General features: G+C 42.5%; 2 protein-coding genes across 2 annotated transcripts in view; both read right to left on the reverse strand.

The window, feature by feature from the left end:
* PODN (podocan) overlaps positions 1 to 11,636 on the reverse strand; it is a 33,946-nt gene extending 22,310 nt beyond the window's left edge. Inside the window, exons 1-4 of the mRNA XM_069737894.1 lie at positions 11,369 to 11,636; positions 2,824 to 3,085; positions 2,573 to 2,666; positions 2,323 to 2,387 (exon numbers count right to left, since the gene is read on the reverse strand). Of these exons, the coding sequence (XP_069593995.1) occupies positions 2,323 to 2,387; positions 2,573 to 2,666; positions 2,824 to 3,081 (417 nt within the window). The 5' untranslated portion in view covers positions 3,082 to 3,085; positions 11,369 to 11,636. The remainder of the gene's footprint in view (positions 1 to 2,322; positions 2,388 to 2,572; positions 2,667 to 2,823; positions 3,086 to 11,368) is intronic.
* Positions 11,637 to 14,561: 2,925 nt separating this feature from the next.
* The window catches only part of SCP2 (sterol carrier protein 2), a 38,265-nt gene continuing 26,685 nt past the window's right edge, over positions 14,562 to 26,141 (reverse strand). Inside the window, exons 12-16 of the mRNA XM_069737895.1 lie at positions 25,390 to 25,546; positions 19,361 to 19,451; positions 17,729 to 17,858; positions 17,300 to 17,379; positions 14,562 to 15,091 (exon numbers count right to left, since the gene is read on the reverse strand). Coding sequence (XP_069593996.1) covers positions 14,996 to 15,091; positions 17,300 to 17,379; positions 17,729 to 17,858; positions 19,361 to 19,451; positions 25,390 to 25,546 — 554 coding nt within the window. The 3' untranslated portion in view covers positions 14,562 to 14,995. The remainder of the gene's footprint in view (positions 15,092 to 17,299; positions 17,380 to 17,728; positions 17,859 to 19,360; positions 19,452 to 25,389; positions 25,547 to 26,141) is intronic.

Genomic DNA, 26,141 nt, shown 5'->3' on the forward strand with positions numbered 1-26,141 from the left:
TCTCTGAGCAGTCATAAATACTCGGAGACCACCCGAGCGACGAGTACACTCGCTCATCACTAGAAATTATTAGAGGAACCACTATGCTTTTTCTTGCCACTTGCCGAGTCTTGGCTAAGAAAATAGAAAAGTCATCTACACAACCAATGGATTAAGCCAAGACTTGTCCCAAATAGGTTAGTAAGTTAATGTTCTTCTGCACGGATGTTCCATGACCGCTCGTGATTTAGGGCCATCACATTCTGATGTTCTCTCATTGTTTCCTGCAAGCTTCCAAGAACATTGCTGGTGCCAATCCTGGATTGTCGACAGTGTCAGGGTTAAAGAAATGTAACGGAGCAAAATCCCAGCCAGCTCTCATGGACATCAGCCCAGTATTTGTACTAGCTACAAATGTCAGCCCAGGGCCAGGATAAGCTTCTTCTTACGTCTCTTGGTCCTGGACATGTTAATCGCTAGTTTCTCGAGAAAAGTTTTATTTGGTTCCTATTACTAACTCTTTCCAGCAAGTTTATAGGGAGCACAGCTGGTGATGAGCGAGTGTACTCATTGCTTGGATTTTCCCGAGCACGCTCGGGTGATCTCCGAGTATTTAGGACTGCTCGGAGATTTAGTTTTCCTCAGCAGCAGCTGCATGATTTGTGACTGTTAAGGTACCGTCACATTTAGCGACGCTGCAGCGATCTAGACAACGATCCCGATCGCTGCAGCGTCGCTGTGTGGTCGCTGGAGAGCTGTCACACAGACAGCTCTCCAGCGACCAACAATGCCGAGGTCCCCGGGTAACCAGGGTAAACATCGGGTTACTAAGCGCAGGGCCGCGCTTAGTAACCCGATGTTTACCCTGGTTACCAGTGCTAATGTAAAAAAAACAAACACTACATACTTACATTCCGGTGTCTGTCCCCCGGCGCTGTGCTTCCCTGCACTGACTGTGAGCGCCAGCCGTAAAGCAGAGCGGTGACGTCACCGCTGTAATCTGCTTTACGGCTGGCCGGCGCTGACAGTGCAGGGAAGCAGAACGCCGATTGACGCAACAGACACCGGAATGTAAGTATGTAGTGTTTGGTTTTTTTTACATTTACACTGGTAACCAGGGTAAACATCGGGTTACTAAGCGCGGCCCTGCGCTTAGTAACCCGATGTTTACCCTGGTTACCAGTGAAGACATCGCTGAATCGGCGTCACACACGCAGATTCAGCGATGTCTGCGGGAGATCCAGCGACGAAATAAAGTTCTGGACTTTCTGCTCCGACCAACGATGTCACAGCAGGATCCAGATCGCTGCTGCGTGTCAAACACAACGATATCGGTAGCCAGGACGCTGCAACGTCACGGATCGCTAGCGATATCATTGTGAAGTTGGTCAGTGTGAAGGTACCTTTAGACAGTTTGATTACATGTGGGGATTCCCTAGCAACCAGGCAACCCCCACATGTACTCAGGCTGGCTAGTAGCTGTAAATCATTCAGCTGTGGTCATGAAAACTAAATCTCCGAAGACTAGCAAATACTCGGAGGTCACCCGAGCGTGCTCGGGAAAACCTGAGCAACGAGTACACTCGCTCATCACTAAGCACAGCCCATAAACAAAAAAAACTTAATTGGGTGGTAAACTACCAATGAGTTTATTGGAGAATTAAAAAGGGGGTTGTTGTGGGACAACTCCTTGAATAGAGAGATTTTTCTCACTTGCCTGAATAATTACACCCCAAGATTACGGGGAACAAGCATTCCTCGGAGCACTAATCAGGCTGCCAATCAACCAAAAATGAGAAAAATGCTCTTTTTTTGGGTGAAATTAGTTTTTGGCTTGGTTTAAAGATCACTGTTCTCGGCAGCACATTCTCATCTGTAAGCAGGACTTGTGCTGCCGAGAAATCTATGTGTCTGTCTAAAAAGATGTTAAATGACCAAAAATTGGCAATTGTCTAACTGGTATAAATCCAACTTTAGAGATTACACCGTAGCCCGTAGGTGAACACATAGTCATGAAGCCTTCAGAGCTGAACTCTGGCAGCATTCCTTGTTGAGTCAAGTGTCTGTACAGATCTTGTTTTGATGATTTGCACTATGATCTTTACATCAGGCACCGCACAGCAATCAACTAAACAAATGTGTTGACTTTCCAATTACCAGCAGAATTGTGAATACAGCTCCGTAGTATAAAAATCAGTACAATATGACTAATGCAATGTATTTATAAAGTGACTCATTTTTTTTTTTTTTAATATAAATTGTATATTGAAACCTGTAAAATGTTAAACAAGAACAACCGGTTACAATCTATGGCAAATTATTAAGTTTTATCGTTGGCCTTACCCTATTATTTGCCAGGTATAGATAATTTAGATGTTCCAGTTGTTCAAAGAGATCATCTGGAAGTCCTAGGAGGAAAATAATAGGAGACATTTTGTAGGTCAAACTTTTATTTTTGTCAGCGGTATTTTACATGACGCCGTAAAGTTAGGGAATTGATTATGCACAGATATTAATGGCTGTGTGTTGAGTTATTTAGACTTTTCTCTATGATGTTTGGGGAACCCTTAGTTGTAGGTGTTACTATTCTCACCTCTTGAAGTAAGTCGATTGTTTTGTAAGTTCAGGGTTTCCAGTCTGTGAAGACGGATCAGATCTTCCGGAGGAATTTCTTCTATCCGGTTATTCTATGGTATTGAAAAAAAAAAAAAACTAGTTAGCTCATAATAAATTCGGAGGACACAACAAAGGGTGCGTGCGGAAAATAATTTGTGGTTCCCCCCCTTCCGTCATACACTCTCTAATTAAATGAGCATTTCCCCCCCAAAAAATCTCAGTCCAGACCTGCAATGAAAGGTGGTTTGTATATTCGGGAAGGTCAACAGGAAACTCCTTCAGATCCACTCCGGCACAGTTCACCACCCCTTCTAGGGTGCAGTCACAGTCATTGGGACACTCTGATGGTGCAGAAGTCACAAAGGAAAAAATCCCCTCTTCATCCTCCTCCTCTTCTTCTTCTTCTTCCTCCTCGTCTTGTCCTCGTACTCCATGTGAGAAGATCAACAGGAGCGTGAAGAGAAAAGCCAAACTACTGAGACGCATTGCACTGCAGAAAATAAAGCAGAAGGCTAGCTATTGTGATTTTTTTAGGGTGGAGTTAAAAATATTGATAGGGAATTATCATTGCTAATTTCACTTTGAATGCTCACTATAGTCATTTTGAGCTAATATAAGGCGACCTTGGGGGGTTGATTTATGGAGCATATATATGGCACCATATAATAGAGCTATGCTACACAACTGCAATGATCTTGTAGGGTCGAATATCTCAATACGATGGCATCCATTACCACTTGGTGCAACTTTTTATTATTATTATTATTTATTATAGCGCCATTTATTCCATGGTGCTTTACATGTGAGGAGGGGTATACATAATAAAAACAAGTAAAATAATCTTAAACAATACAAGTCACGACTGGTACAGGAGGAGAGAGGACCCTGCCCGCGAAGGCTCACAGTCTACAAGGGATGGGTGAGAATACAGTAGGCGAGGGTACTACTACTATCTGATAAATTCCTTACAAAGATAGTAAAGAAACTGTACTTTCCTCCATATGAAATCAGAGACGATTCCTAAGTGTCCGTTCATGGACATTTTCTGCTAGGTATCAGCTAGTGCATAACAAGAACATCGCATATCACGTAAGACTTTCATTTAAACCTTTGGCACCAAAGAAGTTTCCACCGATTCTCCAGTTGTCCTTCCATGGCCTTTTTTTGGTAGTAGGTCATGACTCTGTTTCCGTGTGTCTCGCGACCAGGGGCTCCTTCCTTGTCCCCAAAGCAAGGTGGCACCCTAGCTCACCCTGTTCCCCGAATTACTTCTGATGGTGAAGATGCCAGGGCCGTGTACCTTGCCTTAGCTCCTGAATCTGCCTGCAGTCTGTACTCTTCTCCCACCCAGGGAAGAGGGGAGTAGTAGTGTACCGTACTACACCAACCAGACTAACAAGGAAATACGAACACGGGTAATAAAAAATACCAAACATACAAATATACACACACAAATAACAAATAATCCAAAATAGGAAAAAAAAAGGGAATTATCACACACTCAAAACATAGCAACAGTCACAGATAAATCCACCAACCGCCTACTCTAATAACCACCAACAACCACCTCCAGCCATGGAGCAAAAGCTACCTCTGACAGTGAGTGCTAGCCAGGGCCCAGATAATACAGGAGATAGCTAACAGTGAACAGCTGAGAGCCTTAATGCAGGTAAGCTTCCAGGAGCTCTCAACTGAGCAGATTAACCCCTGCTCTGCTAAAAGAAATTTACATTGTTTAATACGACGGTGAAGTACTTTTAACCAATGTAGGAGAAATCAGATGCTGCAGTCTTCTGGCTCCTCTCTGTCGCGATAATCCTGTGAAAATAAGTCTTTCCATTTGTGCTTTTGGCATACATGACTCTGGCACTACTTCACTGGTTGTCCTTGGGTCACTTTTAGTAGGTACTGACAAGTTCTGTCATGTTTTAAGTACCCTGACCTAACTACTTCACAATTTGGTTTATGTCACCGTTGCTCAGATCCCAATTTTCCGGATTCTAGAACCTCAACTTCAAAAACTCGTTCCCTTGCAGCATGTGAAATCCCACCACTTGACAGGTGTCACGAGATAATCCATGTTATGTTCTTCACCTGCCAGTGATTACAATATCATGCCTGAGCGCCGTATGGTTTACGTTAACGTAATTCTCCATAATGAACCTTCTTGACACCAAAGGCTTTGCATGGAAGTAGAACTCCTCCATCTATGCACTTGTCTGTAATCCGGTATGACGGAGGTTTACACTATCGCTGGCGGTCTCACTAATCACCAGATCCAAGTATCTTTGCAAAACTGCACGAAACTAAGAAAAAAAAAAGGAAACCAGTGCACCGCATTTCAGACTCAGTGTGTGAGCGGTGCTGGTGGTTTCTACAGAACGATGGGGCCTCTTCGTGACGTGGAAAATATACAAAACCAGGAGGATGTCTGCATATTTGTGTCACTGCTCTGTAATTACAATGACAGATGAGAAAACAACAGACAACTTAACGAGGTCTGTAGGAAAACGGACAGCAAAATTCCCAGCATGCGGGGGGCACGGACAGCCAGAACCGGAGTGCGCGGCGGAGGCCACCGCCGGATCTTTCAAGTGTATTAATGACGAACATACGATACGGATCCCTCAACAGGAAATCCAAATATCAACGAATCCAACGTCCAAGAGTCGCCTTAGAATAAATTGTATATAAGTCTCACATTACTAAACGTCACTGCTGATATTGAAGGGTTTATATGACTTTTCCATCAGGGCCACCCATAGAAATACGAAAGACGTACATCAGCCGCGCATCAGTCTAGATAATTCTTTATTCAGACATCAGTTTTTTCACGTGTTTTGTTTTATGGATAGAACACGTACTCATGCATTCATTTCCATATTTTTTGCGCATCAATTGTCTGCAAAAAAAATATGTCCGACCCACGGATCAAAATCACCGCAATCCCCCACCTCCAACTCCCTGGAGCAAAGTTTCTGGATAAGTTTTCAAACTTGGCGCATTTTTGTGACTTTTGGTGTCGAGAAGTCGCACAAAATGGTTACAGACAAAAATCCAAAGCGTTTTTGATCCAATACCAAATTCCTGAACCGTGTGCCCCATTTTTAAGAATTTGGCGCACAAAATGTGTGTATGATGTTTTGTGAGTGGGGTATATGTGTCTTGTGTCCACCCAGGGAGCAAGTTTTGTGTGTTAGGCCTCATTCACACGTCAGTGAGAAAAACTGACCGAGTTTCATCAGTGATTTCCATCCCAGTTTTATTAGAGTTTGGCCCCAATTATCATTAGTTTTTCTAGTATATAAAAAGAAAAAAAAGTTTCTCCACTTTCCCCTAACAGTCTTTAAAAATCAGACTGCACACAGATGGCATCAGAGTGCAGTCCGATTTTTTTCACGCACCCATAGACTTGCATTGCCGATATTGGTCTGACACTGGGATCAAAATCGGACATGTCTCCGAGAATTTGCATGGACCGCTCGAACCGTGAAAAATCACAGACCTGTGAATGATTCCATTAACTATTATAGGTATGAGTACTATCTGTAAAAAACACAGATGTCTGAATGAGGCCTGGGTTTCGTTAAAAACGTTGTATTTCATGTTGCACTGTCTATTATAGGCTGCAGAATGAGTTAACTGAGAATCCATCAGTGAGCCCATTCAGACTATTGATAGGGAGTTTGTAACTCCTTTATCTGTCTTTTACTGAGCTCCGCTGATTTATGACCGCAGTCCGCAGCAAAGTTGAGCGTGCAAGGAAACTAAAAGGTTTGTAAAGACTAAACTGTGCAAAATTTTTAATGAAACCCAATGGCAAAAAAATATATTTTTAGCCTTAATTATATGCATTTACGTAATAAATAAAAATTGTGGTCAACCCCACCACCTCGCTTTCCCCTAGGCTTGGGACTCTCATCAATCAGCTGTAATCTGTGGAAGAATCAGACGGCAATTACTAGACTCTTCTACAGCGCCACCACAGGGCAAGTGGAGCATTACATGATGCTCACTGAAACCAATGGGCTTTTACTAGAACACTATAAATGGAAAAAGGAAAGAGCTTGCATAGGTTGTAATGGGCCCCACTTTGGTAAAATATAATGCATAATTTCATTTATTAATTTTTTTAAATTATTTTTCAGCATCACATTGCAGTGATCCAGGTATGACGTTCATAGAAATCTAAGGTCACTTCAGCAAACTTTGTAACACGGCGTTTCTTGATTTGATTTCTTGAAGTTCAAGAACAAGTTGTATTTTTTGGGATAAGAACAAGTTGATCACAAACTTCAGCAGGAGGACAGTGAAACAGACGGGGTGATAGATTGTAAACGCCGGATAGCAGCCGGCGTAAATATATCGGAGCAGCGTCGCGTTCTCCTATTATGGGGTCAAGTCATAACGTGCCGTGCAGAATGATATCACCTACACAAGGATCTGAGAGCGCTGGGGAACATCAAGCTCGGAATGTGGGACACAGAGACAAACGGACGGAATTAATGATGTCTGGAAAATGATGGCGGCCGATGGGTTATAGCTCAGAACCGCGCTAATGTTCCCCAGGCATGTGGCCTTGTGTGAGGCTGAACACCGCGGAACAATGGGAGGGAAACTAGAAAAGCTGCTTACATATACTGAAGATAGACAGACGATGGATGGATGGATGGATGGATGGATGGATGGATGGATGGATGGATGGATGGATGGATGGATGGATGGATGGATGGAAAGATGGATGGATGAATGGATGGATAGATGCAAAGATGGATGGAAAGATGGATGAATGAATGGATGAAAAGATGGATGGAAAGATAGATGTATGGATGGAGGATGGATGGATGGAAAGATGGATGGAAAGATAGATGTATGGATGGAGGATGGATGGATGGAAAGATGGATGGAAAGATAGATGTATGGATGGAGGATGGATGGATGGAAAGATGGATGGATGGATGAATGGATGGATTGAAATATAGATGGATGGAAGGATGATGGGAAAATGGATGGAAAGAAAGATGGATGGATGGAAATATGGGTGGATGGAAAGATGGATGGATGGAAAGATGGATGGATGGAAAGATGGATGGATGGAAAGATGGATGAATGGATGGATCGAATTATAGATGGATGGAAGGATGATGGGAAAATGGATGGAAAGAAAGATGGATGGATGGAAATATGGGTGGATGGAAAGATGGAAAGATGGATAGATGGATGGATGCAGAGATGGATGGATGGATAGATGAATGGAAAGATGAATGGATGGATGGAAATATGGGTGGATGGAAAGATGGAAGGATGGATGAATGGCTGGATGGAAAGATGGATGGATGGATAGATGAATGGAAAGATGAATGGATGGATGGAAATATGGGTGGATGGAAGGATGGAAAGATGGAAGGATGGATGAATGGCTGGATGGAAAGATGGATGGATGGATAGATGAATGGAAAGATGAATGGATGGATGGAAATATGGGTGGATGGAAGGATGGAAAGATGGAAGGATGGATGAATGGCTGGATGGAAAGATGGATAGATCGATGGATGGAAAGATGAATGGATGGATGGAAATATAGGTGGATGGAAAGATGGAAGGATGGATGAATGGCTGGATGGAAAGATGGATAGATGAATGGAAAGATGAATGGATGGATGGAATGATGGATGGAATGATGGATGGATGGAAACATTTATGGATGGATGGAAAGATAGATGGATGGAAAGATAGATGTATGGATGGAAAGATAGATATATGGATGGAGGATGGATATGTGGAATGATGGATGGATGGAAATATAGGTGGATGATAGAAGGATGGAAAATGGATGGAAAGATGGATGGGTGGATGGATAGAAATAGAGATGGATGGAAAGATGGATGGATGGAAAAATGGATGGATGATGGAAAGATGGATGGAAAGATGGATGATGGATAGATGGATGGAAAGATAGATAGCTAGATAAAAGTTGGAAAGACAGATATGACATAGATAATAGATAGATAATAGACAGACAAATAACTACAAAAAAACTGACCAGCACCTCCGAACAGAATAAAGCAAATGTGAACAAGTGCACGCTGCTCTGACTGCATAATATACAAAGAAAAGCATACAGCAGCACTCTGTGAGCGCTCAGATGTATGCAGACATTGAGTATGTGACATTTGGACTGCATTACTGCTATATAGAATACGGTTATAAAAATGACGGTACTGTACTTCACACATAAATTGGCCAACCCCAACAAGGCGCACCTTTATCTGCTGGGTCCTAAACCTAAAATGCATCAAACATGCCTCTCCTATTGTAAGAGCCTGCAAATTTAAAGGGTATTAAAAAGGAGCTGTTCACATTTGGGGACTTTTTTTTTAACTTATTTTCATGAATTTGGGGCTAAAAGTTATTTAAAACATTTGTACTGTTTGACTTTTACAGACTTTGTTTCTCTGAACATTCAGCTTTGCTGTGGTCTGTAGTCATAAATCAGCTAAAAGAAAAACAGATAAGAGATCTGTAAACTCTCCCATAAGACTGCCAGGATGAGCTCACTGACGGATACTCAGTTAACTCATTCTGCAGCCTGCAATAGACAGTACAACGCAAATGCTTTACAAGGCAAACAGTTCAAAATGTTTAATGAAACCCAATCACAAGACTCGTCTTTAGCCCCAAATACATGCTTTTAAGTAAAAATAAAAGTCCCGAAATGTGGATAGCATGCAATGAGCTCCCTCTAGTGGTGGCTGTAAGCAGTTAGGATTTTGCCATTTAATTCTAGGTGTATATTACGTTTTGAGGATGGAGTTTCAAGCACATAAAATGTGATTATGACATTTGGACGCTGCAAGGCAAAAGTGACGGCGTAACTCCAGTCTTACTGGCAATCTCCAGTCATCAAGTCACACGTCTATAATATAGGAATTAGATTTTTTTTTTTTTCTTTCTGGCCCATAATAAAAAGCCTTGGCCAATCATCACAGAAGTCTCAGTATTTCTCAGTTTGATTGCATCTGGTAACGCTCCTGTCTCCTGAGAACAGCGCAGGTCTTAATCACTCCGACACATGCTGCGCCGCACCAGAACATCCAGCGTGATCCGCAGCTGCCGCGTAATACGTCTTTTAGCGGAGGACACTCATATTTGTCTGGCAAATGGAGCGAGAAGTTACTCGTGATAAACCAGTTGGGGATGAAATTAAAAAAAAAGACAAGTATGACGTGTGCAGAAGTAGCAGAGCTGAATTTGCGTTTTAACTCTTTAGCGACTGCACAGTTAATGCACCGTCATACAGCAGTTCAATGAGTTAACGAGAAAATGCAGAAGATTTTCTTTAACTAAAATTACTGATGACTTGTTAGAAATGACAAACTCATCATTACTATAACACTTATTCTTCCCCCCTCCAAAATCAGTCATTTTTAGCTTTGTCTCTTTATTCCAAAATCGTTAAAGTGGTTGGATAATGTTTGACGACTTTGGCTCAGATTTAAAGATGCTTTTTTTTTTGTCTCTTTTGTGCTTTTTTGAGTAAAAGAGACAATATATTCTATCACACTGTTTACACTGATTTTTTTTTCATGCCGTTTTTGGAACAGACACTGGCTTTGTGCACATAGAGTCTTTTTGGAACAGAAACTTAGAATAAACTCTCCAAATCCTCTCTAAAAAAACATAAAGTTTCCATTCAGTTTCTGCTCTAAAAAAAACTCATCGAAAAACTCCGTGTGCGCGAGGCCACAGAGTGGAAACTCTTCAAAATCTCAAAAATTAGAAACGCTTCAAAAACGTGGAGTTTCTGCTCCAAAAAAACTCATCCAAAAAACTCAGTGTTCACACACCCTTAAACTAATGGAATAAAACTTTGCAAAAAAGTTTCCCATATTTTGAAAAAGTTACAAATAACGAATTATGGTAAAATATAGGGATAAATAAAACCGTGGCCGGAAGGGCTCATTCAGACGAGAGTATTTTAGAAATCTGTAAAAATCCAATAACACACAGACCAATGGGGATGTCCAGATGATAGTTTTGACATGTGGACCGAGCAGCGTCTCCTCGGTATTTTAGATGAGACTGGACTATTTAAGTCTATGGGTGCGCAAAAAAAAAATCCGATCTCAATGGTCCGTATGGAATCTGATTTTTTTGAATGTGTATCGCCATTATAACATAGGAAACCGTATTCGATCGCATACATTGTAAACGGTTGATGTACAAATACGGATGTCACAAGGACGTAAAATAACAACGGGGGATGAAAATCGTCCATTTTTTTTCTGCCTTAAAATCAGATACATTTTCAAATGCCCTTAAAAAAGAAAAAAAAAGGAAAAAAAAAAAGACACCAAGTGAAGGTATCTTTAAAAAGGTACAAATTAAATAATGAATAAGGAGCAAATAAACAAAAGTCACTATTACAACTAGTGTTACTCCAGAAAAAAAGCGATTAATTGGCGCCATTGTTTCCGACTGGTGGCTCTCCAGTTGTTGTAACACTACAACTCCCAGGATGTTCACAGCTGCAGATTATCAGGACATTTTGGGAGTTGTAGTTTCGTAACGATTCACAAACACACCGATACATTCATTTACATTGTAGCATCCTAATAATTTACTAAGAATCCCAAAGTTCCAAATTCTCCTCTACGTCCAGTCCCCCCGCTTTTTCTTCGTACGCCCCCCGTCATCGGTTTTCGCTTACTCCCCCCATTATCACCTACACCCCCTGGCTAATGTCTTCTCACCACTCCTCCTTCCCCCTCACCTTGCGGAGACAGAGATGACGGAGAAGAGAATCGCTTCATGCCATGTCAAGTATCGCACTAATCGCTGCAGCCTCCCAGTAAGAAGGATCCAGCCCAGATGTGGGACGGAGAGGTCCTGCCTTCGCTGGCAGATGTCAGGGGGCTTTGTGGAAACATCTAGGAGCCTCTAAGGGGAGGGGAAGGAGCCCAGCATGGAAGCCGGACCTGCTGATGGCAGATATGGGATTGTATAGAACTTGTCATATAAATGGAAGACCTTGAAGGGTCCACACACCAAGTCTGATGTCTAGGTGCCACCTGTAGACCACTATGAACAATGCACCTTCTACCCTAGACGGGGCCTGGACCGCACCTGTCTGCAGGAGGCTCGGGATGGGTGGAAATGACTATGGCCAGAAGATAGCAAAAAAAGAGTCACAATAGTCCCGGGGACCATGTCACTCATTCAGGGACTGCGCAACTTTTTTTTAATCAAATATTCAGATTTTCGTTCTTGGTCCGATCGTACGGAACTTTTACTTATTTTTCTAAACTTATAACTATCTCACAGTTTACGTTTCACCTCCTCGCATGGATTTTTACAGAAAAATCGCTGAGGGAGCGCGAGGTGTGAGATCTGTATATGACGTGTATCACGTGGTGTCATAAGCGTAAATATAGGTGTTTACATAATAAAGACGACCTGCCACTAAGTCAAAAGTAGCCAGATTTTACTCCCATTTTATTCCTGTGGTTCCCCTGAGTATCCCGTTTTTTTGTTTTCTTTAAATCCGCCATACGGATCCAGAGATAGGGGCCTTTTTATTCAGTGCTAATTTGTGTAGCGTTTACTAAAGGGGTGTGGCTTATAGAATAATAGCGCAGCAGTCAAAAGACACGCCCCCGAGGATCCCGTGAGCCACGCCCCCTCAGAACAGACCATAAAATAAATAAATAAAAACAGCCCATATTTCTGGAAACTTATGCCAGATTTAAAATAAATAAATACTTCCGGGATCAACAAGAACAAAAACAGGACACTATTGACCCAGTGACAGGTTCTTTTAGAAAGGTACTCCGCATTGGATAATCACTATTTATTGGAAGAGTCTGTTCACAATATGTCCTCCGATGATCAGCTGTCATTTGTAGGAAAACCTGGCAGTAAGTGTTCAGTTTCCTGGCAGCGCCTCCACAGGGAAAATGAAGTATTACACAGTGCCTACTCAAACCAATAGGCTGTGTAATGGAGGGCAGGTCCTCCTGAGCTAGAATAAATCTTTGTAGCCAATTTCTTCTCAAGCCAAGAGAGGAGGATCCTGAATTGGAGCTCGATTACCCCCAAATTTCATAGTGGGGTATATGAAGTTGGGTCATAGGAGGTTTTTCCAGAATTTACATCTGTATTAAGTCTCAAAATATCAAACTGTTCAATAAACTTCTCTTATTGGTCCAAGTGTTTCCTGACTACAAATGGGGGGGAAAAAAAATCCATGAATAATAACATGATAGTAATGGCAGGTTTATGGTCAGCGCTCCGAGTACTGATTGACCGCGGGATGCAGCATCCCTATCTATCCAGACATTTGCACCACGCTATATACAGCAGATCTCGAGGTTTGCGCACATGGCGGGATTTCTGATTTGTGCCTCATCTGCAAATTTCTGGCCAAAAACAACCGAGGAACATAGTCTATCCGCCAAGTTACTGCAGCTCTAACAGCGCCATCTGCAGGAGAACCTTCATTACTGCATGCAAAAAAAAATCAGCACCTTGTACATTATTTCCACATACTATCCACATAATGAGTATGGGCAATACGAGTATTCAAAAAGACCCAGGCCACGTCCGTAATCTGTGGCCACTGGATGGGAGTCCCGAAAACTACCTCTTACCGGACTAGATAAAATGCAAAAGTGCAATAGGGTCTTATCCAAGTGGTCTTACGTATGGCCGTCCTGAAGAAGGAGTCGTCTCTGAAATGCGTCAATAATAAACCATCCTTCAATATCTAATCATGGATGTCAGTGCAGAACACGGCCATTGCCCGATGATTTTTTACCCCTGACCGGACGGCGTCCACGGCCCTTCTTAGGATTAGTCTGCGTGACGCAACATTGCATGTAAATAATGCCGCAACTATAGTGTTGGGTGAGGTGGGATGATCAAAACCTGATACCGCCAGGTAAGAGATTGTGCTCAGGGTTCCTATCCAGACACAGCCGATGGGCCAGGTCCTGTCCAATCTGGGCAACTTTGACCTGTTAAAGACTAAGCAAATTTTGGCCTTAAAGGGTTTTTTCAGACATAAACTATTAAGGGGCCAAAAAGGTTTATAATTTCTGTACTATGACATCACTGTGTGCGGTCACATCACATTGTCTTGCTGTAATAAATGAGCTGTGACATCACAACCGTTAATTTCTGTCTTAAGTGACATGACTGTGTGCATTATCCCTGCACGGTGACAGCACTAGGTCGGGAGTTTCTTGTTTTATGGCATTACTTTATCAATCATCCCTATACTATGAACCTGCGGCAGCACAGGTCGGCTGTGACAAGCTTCGTTTCGCCATACTAATGCTCAATGATGTCACAGATGACAGGTGAGGACCACAATAATGGCAATTCTTCCCATACTGTGACATCACTGTGTGCATTTTCAATTCATTGCTTTTGTTTTTTTGTTTTTTTTTTTTGTCTTGTGATATTCATTTTTATTTTTCTCTTTTTCACCTCGACAAATTCTTCCAACTGGAGCTCTATTTTTCTCTGATACCTTCTTTAGACCAATCAGTTGCACGTTGTGCTAAAATGTGACATACCGTAATTTGCCTAAAAAGTTCAGGCATATGTAAAAATAACTTAAAATTGAACCAACTTTAAAAAAACAAAACAAAAAAAAAAATTACAATTGGCTGCAAATATCTGGTAAATAAAGATTATGCCCATATTGGCAAAAACAAAAAAAAATAAAACAAAAACGAGTATATAAAATAAAATTGAAAAAAAAAAAAAAAAAAAAAAAAAAAAAAAGGCAAATGCAATAATGAATCAAGCCCATTACCCAAGTACAGGCGAGTTTAGGTGCTTGAGGTTTCCAAAACAACCCTTCTGCCGCACGAGAGGCGATGCATACTGTAATTAGACGCCTTTGAACATCAAATTAATTAATTAAATTTTTTTTTTAAGTAGAAAGCAAAAACCAAAAATTGTGAAATTAGTGGTCTTTTTATTAAAGGTTATTATGACTATTAACAAGTTAGAGAACTTTCTATAGACACCGGGCGGCAGAGACTCGGCTGAGGTCCTAAGATCACGGGATTAGTTCAATCACTGCTGCGAAATAAATCTGCGCTGGAAGTTATTTCAATCCATTAGTGTTGAGAAGACATCAGATTACGACAGGTTGTTCGAAGCAAAGTCCCCGACATCTCCCAGCAGTCCACCGGGGTCACATTCATACAAATATATACATGCCGTACAATGCCTGCATAGGAATTAAAGGGGATATTAATTTTTTTATTCTTGAGTAGGGAAAAAAAACAGCAGTTGTGGATGGTCCTTTAAGAGTCAGCAGATGGCATCGGAGGGTTGGCATCTGCTGCGCGGGTGAGATCCGTCGTTGTTCGGACACGGGATCTCTTCACAGCTTGGCCTTCACCGGCTGCAGCTGCAGATTCTGCAACTTCATGGCCAGGCCCATGTTTCCAGTGATTTTCAGCTTGCCCTGGAAGAAAGCCTGAAAGGCACAAACCAAATTAGTAAACGAGGTCAATGCAAATTGCAAAAGGTCACCAAGAGTGGATTATAAAAAAAAAAAAAAACACCTGCTGAAAAATGGCAGCTGTGACGCCTGCATCAGATCCACATTGTGTCCCCACACTGCTGCACCTCAAGCCCAAAAATCCTTTGCAGAATGTATGACCCGTTCTAGAGGTCATCCCTGGATTATAAGCACTCGCTATCTCACAGCTTCTAATGGTACCTCATTCCCCGGCCCCTTCTGTGCCACCTACAGATCAGCCGTGCACGGGGTCCACTGTAAGGGTGGGTTTACGTTACACCATCTGCGGCTTAAAACCACCAATCGTCTAGATATTTGCCCATCGGCAGTCACTTCTCACACAAGTCGCCCCCATTTCCGATGCACACGGAATGATCAGTAACAGCTCGTTCAGTGCACAACAGACTCATTCTCGGCAGCACATCTGTTTACGCAAAACAACGTGCTGTCAAGGATCAGCAATCAGATAAATCATTTCACCTGATTAGCAGCTTGTTCACACTATTGTTGGGAGGAGTTTCTAGGGGCGATCGTTTCCTAGTAATTGGGCAGGGTAGTGTAAATGCAGCCTTAGTCTTAATGATCGATATTTGGGATTATCTCGGAGTCCGCTCTTTCTTCCGCAAAGTGTCTCCCCTGTTAACAGCTACGCGAAGGGCGAAATCCCACAATTTAGCCTTACATTTATGAAAGTCGTGTGACATTTTTAAAAGCCATTAATTATTTTTTTAAGCTCATCAGAAGAGGCAGGAACCCAGTATATTCATAGATTTAGCCATATTAATTATGGCCCAGCGGTCAACACTCTATGGTGGCCCAGCGGTCAACACTCTATGGTGGCCCAGCGGTCAACACTCTATGGTGGCCCAGCGGTCAACACTCTATGGTGGCCCAGAGGTCAACACTCTATGGTGGCCCAGCGGTCAACACTCTATGGTGGCCCAGCGGTCAACACTCTATGGTGGCCCAGCGGTCAACACTCTATGGTGGCCCAGCGGTCAACACTCTATGGTGGCCCAGCGGTCAACACTCTATGGTGGCCCAGCGGTCAACACTCTATGGTGGCCCAGCGGTCAACACTCTATGGTGGCCCAGCGGTCAACACTCTATGGTGGCTCAGCGGTCAACACTCTATGGTGGCCCAGCGGTCAACACTCTATGGTGGCCCAGCGGTCAACACTCTATGGTGGCCCAGCGGTCAACACTCTATGGTGGCCCAGCGGTCAACACTCTATGGTGGCCCAGCGGTCAACACTCTATGGTGGCTCAGCGGTCAACACTCTATGGTGGCTCAGCGGTCAACACTCTATGGTGGCCCAGCGGTCAACACTCTATGGTGGCCCAGCGGTCAACACTCTATGGTGGCCCAGCGGTCAACACTATGGTGGCCCAGCGGTCAACACTCTATGGTGGCTCAGCGGTCAACACTCTATGGTGGCTCAGCGGTCAACACGCCATGGTGGCTCAGCGGTCAACACGCCATGGTGGCTCAGCGGTCAACACGCCATGGTGGCTCAGCGGTCAACACGCCATGGTGGCTCAGCGGTCAACACTGTTGTCTTGCAGCGCTGGGGTATTGGGTTTAAATCCAACCAAGGACAACATCTGTAAGAAGTTTGTATGTTCTCCCCGTGTTTGCGGGCGTTTCCTCCCACACCCCTAATACATACTGATAAGGAAATTTAGAACATGAGCCCCAATGGGGACAGTGATAACGATGTCTGTAGAGCGCCGTGGAATTAATGGCGCTATATAAGTGAGTAAAATAAATACATTTCTGAAAAATTTTAAAAAAACAAAAAGTTTATGCAAAACGTCACAAAATCATTCCCGGAGGATGTGGCATAAAAAAAAGATGTATGTACAGTTCTCCCTAGATCAAAGAGTCCAATTTTTCAAACATGGCGCTACACTTATCCAACATGGCCAGAAGTAAAATGCATTTCAGAAATTCCTCTCATGATGAATTTTCCCCTTTAATTCTTGGCTGACGAGGTGTAGCGGATCATATGTAGAGCGCCATACGTGTGTATAAACGGCAGCCTGCATTCCGCAGCAGGAAACGTAAATTCCGCACCAATCCGCAATATAAGAGAGCAGATTACTCTGTTTTTTAAAAAGGGACTCAGATTTCTAAATTTGCAGTCACTCCACCGTACTTACTGTCTGTGGATTGATCTTGCCGGTCATCAGAGCTAGCAGGTCAGAGTCGCCCATTGTGATTGTACAGTCAGCTTTCTTGTCTGCAACACAAACCATCCAAAAAAAGATTAAATAAAAATTTAAAACTCAGATCTGAAAAAAAAAAAAAAAAAAAAAAAAGCGTGTCATTTAAAAAAAAAAATAATTTTATGAATATGATATTTACAGACTTTTTTGGTCACACAGTTCTGCCCATGCACGGACCCTATGGTTTTATACTATAGGCCGATAGGTATCTTGTGTACAGTTATGTGATGTGGGGCGAATATTTCTGTAATGCAGCAGCTGATGGAATAGGACTTTTTTTTTTGTAATATTTATATGCAATCGGTGAAAAAAAATTTTCTTTGAGGGCACCATTTTCTAGATCCATACTGTGCAGGTCCTTACCCGAGTTGTAGGACACAGAGCCTTTGCCATTCTTCACATCAACCACCCAAGTTGCTTCTTTTCCATTAGGTCCATCCTTCACCTTAAAGGCAAAGACACCTCCAATTTTCTTAACAAACTGCTCCCCTTCCTGCAAGATGAAGAACAACAAGTGACATAAATTACGGTTGCAATTAAAAAAAAAAGACTAATTTAAAAATGTATTTTATTTATTTTTTCTTTATTCTTGCAGATCCACTTCATTTTACATTTCCCCTGCAATATACTAGCATGCCTCCATAAAGTAGAATTTATGAGTTATTCCAGGTCCCTGGACCCTCTTATCAGAGGGCGGCTTCACCGATTAGAAAAATGATCTTTGATCCAATCGGCAGGAATTTTTTTTTCTGCAGCTTCGGTTGTGGAATTTGCACCTTCAATTCAGCTCTGACCCAGAAATGTGAGGTCTGGTCTAGCCTCTGTGCGCTACTTTATTTCACCTGTGGTGGCGCTGTTGAGGAACAGTGCTTTTCATTTGCACCAATTTACTTAAAGGGGTTGTCCACTACTAAGACAACCCCTTCATAAACTAAATGTTAGGCCCAGATAAAAGAATAAAGCCCATACTCATCTCCAGGGCCGGCTCTGTTCCAGCAGTGTCGGCACTCGCGTTCTTTATTATTTTATCAGGGTGAACATTTTACTTTAAGAAGGGGTCGTTCTAATGGTGAACAGCCCCTTTAAAGAGGACCCGTCACTTGCCAGTAATATCTAGATTATTTTATTACCTGGTGTAAATGCCATATCTCAGGAACGGAGGGGTACGGGAGAAAACAAAAAGCAACACTGAATTTAGAAAAAGAGCGGCATTTACACCATGTAGAAAAAAAAAATGTAAACAAAAATTTAAAAAAAATTACGGTACATATTTTTGGCAATGAAAAGTCTCCTTTAAAGCACCACTCTGGCATTTTTTTTTTTTTTAACATTTCACCGCTGGAGTGGTAGCAATATACTTAGCAGCCGCCGTCTTCTTCAGTCCTCGGTGCTGCTCCGGTCATCTCCTGCTAGTTGCGACCTGATGGATGGCTCCAGAGGTCTCAACTCAACAAGGTTCTTATAGACTTACACTGAGAATTTGTGACAGTTCGTAGCAGACAGTCAGTCAGGAGCTGAAATTTTAAGATGGCGGAGCAGGACCGGGAACAGCAAAAGGTATCGGCCGGTAAGTATTTTACAAATTACAGCTGTGGCTAGATAGGGAAGAGGGGCAGCCGTGCATTAAGACTTTACTTGGACATAAGTAGGGAATAGTGCTCCAATAAGGTGTTATCTGAGCATGCTCGGGTGCTGAGTTTCTTCGGCATGCTCGAAAACTATGCTCGAGTCCCCGCAGCTGCCTGTCTCGCGGCTGTTAGGCAATCCCTGCATGTGTAGTGGCTGTTGAACAGCCGCGAGACATGCAGCTGCAGGGACTCATACATAGTATTCGAGTACGCCGAAGACACTCGGTTAGCACATGAGCATGCTCAGATAACACCGTGTCCGAGCATACTCACTCATCACTAGTAGGAAACTTTTTTTTTTTTTTTTTTACATAATCATATTTCAAGAATGACAAACTAACAAAAACCACAACAGTAAGTCACTGACCTGTTCCAATTTCTTCTCAATTTCTTTGAATACAAACTGGGCTTTAAATCCGTCCTCGGCACTTGTTGGATTCAGTCGAATACGGGAAGAACTGCAGAGAGACGGTATTGCAAAAGACTTCAAAAGCAATAAAAAAGGATTTTTGAGAAAAGAAAAAAGTCACAGATGCTATAGGATTTTTACAGGATGAAAATGATGAAATGGTAAGAAAGGATGTGGAGAAGGCCGAACTTTTTAATTCGCGAATGAATTAAATGCTGCTGCCAGGATCATATTCCTCACCAACCGTTACACCGATGCCTCTACCTTGTGCCAGTCATTACACTGGTTACCCATCCACTCAAGAATCCAGTACAAAACTACTACCCTCATCCACAAAGCACTCCATGGCTCAGCACCACCCTACATCTCCTCTCTGGTCTCAGTCTACCACCCTACCCGTGCCCTCCGCTCCGCTAATGACCTCAGGTTAGCATCCTCAATAATCAGAACCTCCCACTCCCGTCTCCAAGACTTTACACGTGCTGCGCCGATTCTTTGGAATGCACTACCTAGGATAATACGATTAATCCCCAATCCCCACAGTTTTAAGCGTGCCCTAAAAACTCATTTGTTCAGACTGGCCTACCGCCTCAATGCATTAACCTAACGATCCCTGTGTGGCCTATATTAAAAAAAAAAAAAAAAAAATTAATTAACTGGTTCATGCAGCTTTACATGAACACCCAAGCCTTACACTATGGCTGGTCCGAATAACTATAGCAATTGTTACCATCCACCTCTCGTGTCTCCCCTTTTCCTCATAGTTTGTAAGCTTACGAGCAGGGCCCTCACTCCTCTTGGTATCTGTTTTGAACTGTATTTCTGTTATGCTGTAATGTCTATTGTATGTACAAGTCCCCTCTATAATTTGTAAAGCGCTGCGGAATATGTTGGCGCTATATAAATAAAAATTATTATTATTATTATTATTATTAATTCCTATTTTGCATCTGTTTTCTCTCAGAAAGGAAATGTAACATCAACTGATCATCAAACAGAAAGATAGTGAGGAAACACTTAGCTAATATAAATGAATTCAAGTCTCCAGGTCCAGATGAATTACACCCCAGAGTACTGAAGGTGTTAGCAAAAGAAACTTTTGAACCACTCTCCATAATCTTTGAAAAATTCTTGGAGAAGAGCAAATGTTGTCCCTATCTTCAAAAAGGGGAAGAAGGTGGACCCAGGGAACTACAGGCCGGCAAGTTTGACTTCTATGCCAGGAAAGATCTTTGAACAAATTATTAAACAACATGTATGTAAGTACCTGGATAAGAATGAAGTGATTAACCAGAGTCAGCATGGGTTTGTAACTAATAAGTCATGTCAGACTAACTTTATTTCCTTCTATGAGAGAATCACTGACTGGGTGGATCAGGGAAATGCTGTAGCTATAGTATATCTTGACTTCAGCAAAACATTTGACAAAGTATCTCGCACCATCCTTAAGTATGGAATGGACAAGGCAACTGTTAGGTGGATCCATAACTGGCTTAGTGATCGGACCCAAAGAGTGGTCTTAAATGGCTGCACATCCAGCTGGAAGAATGTCTCAAGTGGGGTACCACAGGGCTCTGTCCTGGGCCGTATATATTGTTCAACATCTTTATCAATGATTTAGATGAAGGAATTGAGGGTAAACTGATTAAATTTGCTGATGACACAAAGCTAGGAGGATTAGCTAATACTAGAGAAGAGAGAGAGAGAGGATTCAAAAAGATATAAATACACTGGAGCAGTGGGCAGCAACTAACAGTGCTTTTTAACAAGGAAAATGCAAAAGTACTACATCTGGGCAATACAATGAAAAAAGCATATACAGAATGGGAGGAATAGGCCTTAGCAACAGCACGTGTGAAAAAGACTTGGGTATACTAATAGATCACAGACTGCACATGAATCAACAGTGTGATGCAGCAGCAAAAAAGGCAAATACAATTCTGGGATGTATTAATAGAAGCATACGGTCTAGATCACTCGAAATCATTATTGTCCTCTACTCTCCTTTGGTCAGACCTCATCTGGAATACTGTGTCCAGTTTTGGGCACCACGTTGTAAAAAAGACATCAACAAACTGGAGCAAGTTCAGAGAAGAGCGACCAGACTGGTGACCGGTCTGCAAACAATGTCATATGAGGAACAGTTACAGGATCTGGGAATGTTTAGCTTGCAAATAAGAAGACTGAGAGGAGACTTAATAGCTCTCTACAAATATCTCAAGGGCAGTCACATTGTAGAAGGATCATCGTTATTCTTATTTGCACAAGGAAAGACTAGAGGCAATGGGATGAAACTGAATGGGAGGAGACACAGATTAGATATCAGAAAAAACTTTTGACAGTGAGGGTGATCAATGAGTGGAGCAGGCTGCCACGAGAGGTGGTGAGTTCTCCTTCAATGGAAGTCTTCAAACAGAGGCTGGGCAGACGCAGGGGGTTGGACCAGATGACCCAGGAGGTCCCTTCCAACTCTAACTTTCTATGATTCTATTATTTGTAGGCAGCACTGTATCACAATAGTACTGAGCTTATATCCCTCCGTAACCAGCGGCAAAACTATGGACGTTTTTACTGTGAATCTATGCAGTTTATTGGTTCAGCAGATTTTACAGGTTACTCTCCTCCATGAGAAAGGGACCGGATGTGCTGGACTTCAACTCGCATTCCTTTTCTCAGGGTAGCGTCCTTGGCTCTTCCCATTCAGAACATATGCATGCTCAGCCAAACTGAGGGTGCATGGAGATTGGGAAGGGAGGCTAAAATAAAATCTGATTTACTCACCCTACACAGGTCCAGTGATGCCTCTCTGTACCTGCAGCTGCTCTGTGCTGACATGCTGCAGTGGTGACTACAGTGCACATGACCTCTGCAGACAATCACTGGTCGTAGCAGCGATGGTGGCATCGATGGCACTGCTGAACCCAGTGATTAGCTGCAGCGGTCATGTGCACTACAGTGGTGAAGTTACTTCAGCAGCCAGTAAACAAAGACTGGTGGCAACATCGAAGAGGTATTGCTGGACCTGAGGAGGGCGAGTAACATAGATTTCATTATTTCATGTCTACGGGCAGATAAGATGGTAAAGCAGAAAACCCTTTAATGTGAAACTTATGTTTTTTGAAAAAAATGTAACAGTCATGAATAAAGTCCCATTTCTGCTCCCCTTAGAGATCCGCAGGCAGAACACGAAGCTTTGGATGCTAAAGTTCATGGTTACCCAATAGTCCCCGACGGCCAGCACCGACAGCTGCAGTCAGCGACCGACTGGGCTATTAACTCCTTCCCATTGTGGCACATTGTTCATTTTTGTGGCCTTTTGTTTTTTACCCTCCCTTTCTTCTAGGAACCGTATCTTTTTTTTTGTTGTTGTTGTGGAGGGAGTTTGGAGTGACCTAACCATTTAATGTGCTAAGTACAGGAAGGGGGGAAATCCAAGTGGGATAAAATGAAAAAATAAAAAGGAATGTATAATATTGTATATATATATATATACACACACTAGCTGAAGAGCCCGGCGTTGCCTGGGCATAGTAAATATCTGTGGTTAGTTATAGCACCTCACTTCTTTTATTTTCCCATCACGCCTCTCATTTTCCCAATCACATCTTTCATTTTCCCCCTCACATCTCTCATTTTCTCCCTCACTCCTCTCATTCCCCCCTAACACTTGTCATTTCGACCTCACATCTGTCATTTTCCAATCACTCCACTATTTTCCCTCACTCCTCTCATTTTGCACTCACACCTTTTCATTTTCACCTCACACCTCTCATTTTCACCTCAGTATATACATGTTTGTCATCTCCCTTATATATAGTATACACCTGTATGTCATCTCCTGTATATAGTATATACCTGTATGTCATCTCCCCTGTATATAGTATATACCTGCTGTGTGTCATCTCCCCTGTATATAGTATATACCTGTATGTCATCTCCTTCTATATATAGTATATACCTGTATGTCATCTCCTCCTGTATATAGTATATACCTGTGTGTCTTCTCCCCTGTATATAGTATATACCTGTATGTCATCTCCTCCTCTATATAGTATATACCTGTGTGTCATCTCCCCTGTATATAGTATATATCTGTGTGTCATCTCCCCTGTATATAGTATATACCTGTGTGTCATCTCCTCCTGTATTAGACCTCGTTCACACGTTGTTTACTCAGTATTTTTACCTCAGTATTTGTAAGCTAAATTGGCAGCCTGATAAATCCCCAGCCAACAGGAAGCCCTCCCCCCTGGCAGTATATATTAGCTCACACATACACATAATAGACAGGTCATGTGACTGACAGCTGCCGTATTTCCTACATGGTACATTTGTTGCTCTTGTAGTTTGTCTGCTTATTAATCAGATTTTTATTTTTGAAGGCTAATACCAGACTTGTGTGTGTTTTAGGGCGAGTTTCGTTTGTCAAGTTGTGTGTGTTGAGTTGCGTGTGGCGACATGCATGTAGCGACTTTTGTGAGATGAGTTTTGTGTGGCGACATGCGTGTAGCAACTTTTTGTGTGTCGAGTTGCATGTGACAGGTTAGTGCAGCAAGTTGTGTGCAGCAAGTTTTGTGCATGGAGAGTTTTTGCGCGTGGCGAGTTTTATGTGTGGTGCCTTTTGAGTATGTGCAAGTTTTGTGTGAGGCAACTTTTGCATGTGTTGCAACTTTTGTGCATGTGGCAATTTTTGCGCGTGTGCAAGTTTTGCGTGTGGTGAGTTTTCCATGAGGTGAGTTTTGCACTTGTGGCGAGTTTTGCGTGAGCCTAGTTTTTGCATGTGGTGAGTTTTGCGCATGGCGAGTTTTGAGCGGCGACTTTTGTGTTTCGACTTTTATGTGGCGAGGTTGGTGTATGTGTGGTGAAATGTGTGCTGAGGGTGGTATATGTGTTCAAGCACGTGGTAGTGTGTGGCGCATTTTGTGTGTGTGTTCATATCCCCGTGTGTGGTGAGTATCCCATGTCGGGGTCCCACCTTAGCAACTGTACGGTGTATACTCTTTGGCGCCATCGCTCTCACTCTTTACGTCCCCCTTGTTCACATCTGGCAGCTGTCAATTTGCCTCCAACACTTTTCCTTTCACTTTTCCCCATTATGTAGATAGGGGAAAAATTGTTTGGTGAATTGGAACGCGCGGGGTTAAAATTTCACCTCACAACGTAGCCTATGACGCTCTCGGGGTCCAGACGTGTGACTGTGCAAAATTTTGTGGCTGTAGCTGCGACGGTGCAGATGCCAATCCCGGACATACACACATACACACACATATTCAGTTTTATATAGTAGATATATATATATATATATATATATCATACTATATTATACATTCCCCCCTGACAGTGTTTATATTTTTTTAGTTCTTTTAAACTTTAGTGATTAATAGATAAAATTAAAATATTAGGCTGGACTGCCATCTTTTCAAGACCTGCTGATCTTAAAAAAAAAAAAAAAAAAAAAAAAAAAGATTGGTGGAAGTACAACCTGCCATGACACTTTCCATTGAGAAAATGGCCTAGACAGTGCGCGTAGATACATTTATTGCAAGCTCAATAAGGAATACTGCAGGCAGCTGAAACCTGTGATAACAGAGAGCAATAGCACTCGGGTATAGAAAATGGAGAGAGGATAAACTGCGCTATTCCTTTATGTATGGGGTATGGGATCTGTAGATAGAAGAACATCTCGGGATCTGAAGATCGGTGTTAGTAAATGGCCCCGTCACTATAGATCTCCTATAGATTTCCCAGAATGCATCACTTTCTCAGGGTTATTGTCTCCTCTCCCTGCCGGGATCTTTGACCTTACAGGCACGGTGTGTACAGGGCGCGATCTGCGCAGATCACGCACTGCAATAACGTATATATTCACTATACAGCTGAGGTTACACCAGAAAGCAGAATATGACACGAGTTCCATTACATGAGAAATCACAATATTACACAGTAGTGACATTATTACACACAAGCCTGCGGTGCAGACCTCTTACCTCGCTGCTGCGTCTGGAAACCCCATCTTGTACAACGTAACCACAACGGCTCCCCCAAGTCCAATGTTGTGCTGCAGGGCGAGCTTGGCTCCTGGTACCTGTCTCTTCCCGGCCTGATGTCTGAGCTGCCAGCAGAGCTCTGCACACTGAGCCAGGCCTGCGGACACACAAGAGGTAGAGGAACAGCTGAGCTTCCGGCTCTAGTGCGCCCTCTACCTGCTGAGATGCACAACTGCAGCTCAGCCACTTAACCCCTCACTGCCCAGCACAGGAACTCATTTTTTTTGTCGTTACTGAGATCATTCCCGGAGAGGCTTCATTTGGCTAATGTGGCCAAAAAAAAAAAAAATAACAACACTATCAAAGCCGATTCCACTATGCAAAAAACTACATAAAATTATTTTTTTTCCTGTATGACAACCGTGCCAGCTGATCTCAATAAGGTGCATTCACAAGAATTGTCCGTGTTGCACGGGTGCGCGGAGCCGGCCATTACATGGACATGTGCTGTGGGACCAATGTTATTGAATAGGGCAGGTCGGATTATGTTTTTTTTTCACCTGGACCAAGAGCCCAAACCATCATAGCATGCGCTAAATTTCTTATGTTTTTTTGAGACTCAAGTTTATGGCTGTTCAAAAATACTCCTATCCCTAAGTATCATCTATATTGCCCCTATTTAACAGATACATTTATTAATTTATATACAAGTCATAAATAAAAAAAAATCCCAACCATATTAAAAACCACAG

The sequence above is a fragment of the Ranitomeya imitator genome, chromosome 8 (genome assembly GCF_032444005.1).
Source record: "Ranitomeya imitator isolate aRanImi1 chromosome 8, aRanImi1.pri, whole genome shotgun sequence".
Classification (NCBI taxonomy): domain Eukaryota; kingdom Metazoa; phylum Chordata; class Amphibia; order Anura; family Dendrobatidae; genus Ranitomeya; species Ranitomeya imitator.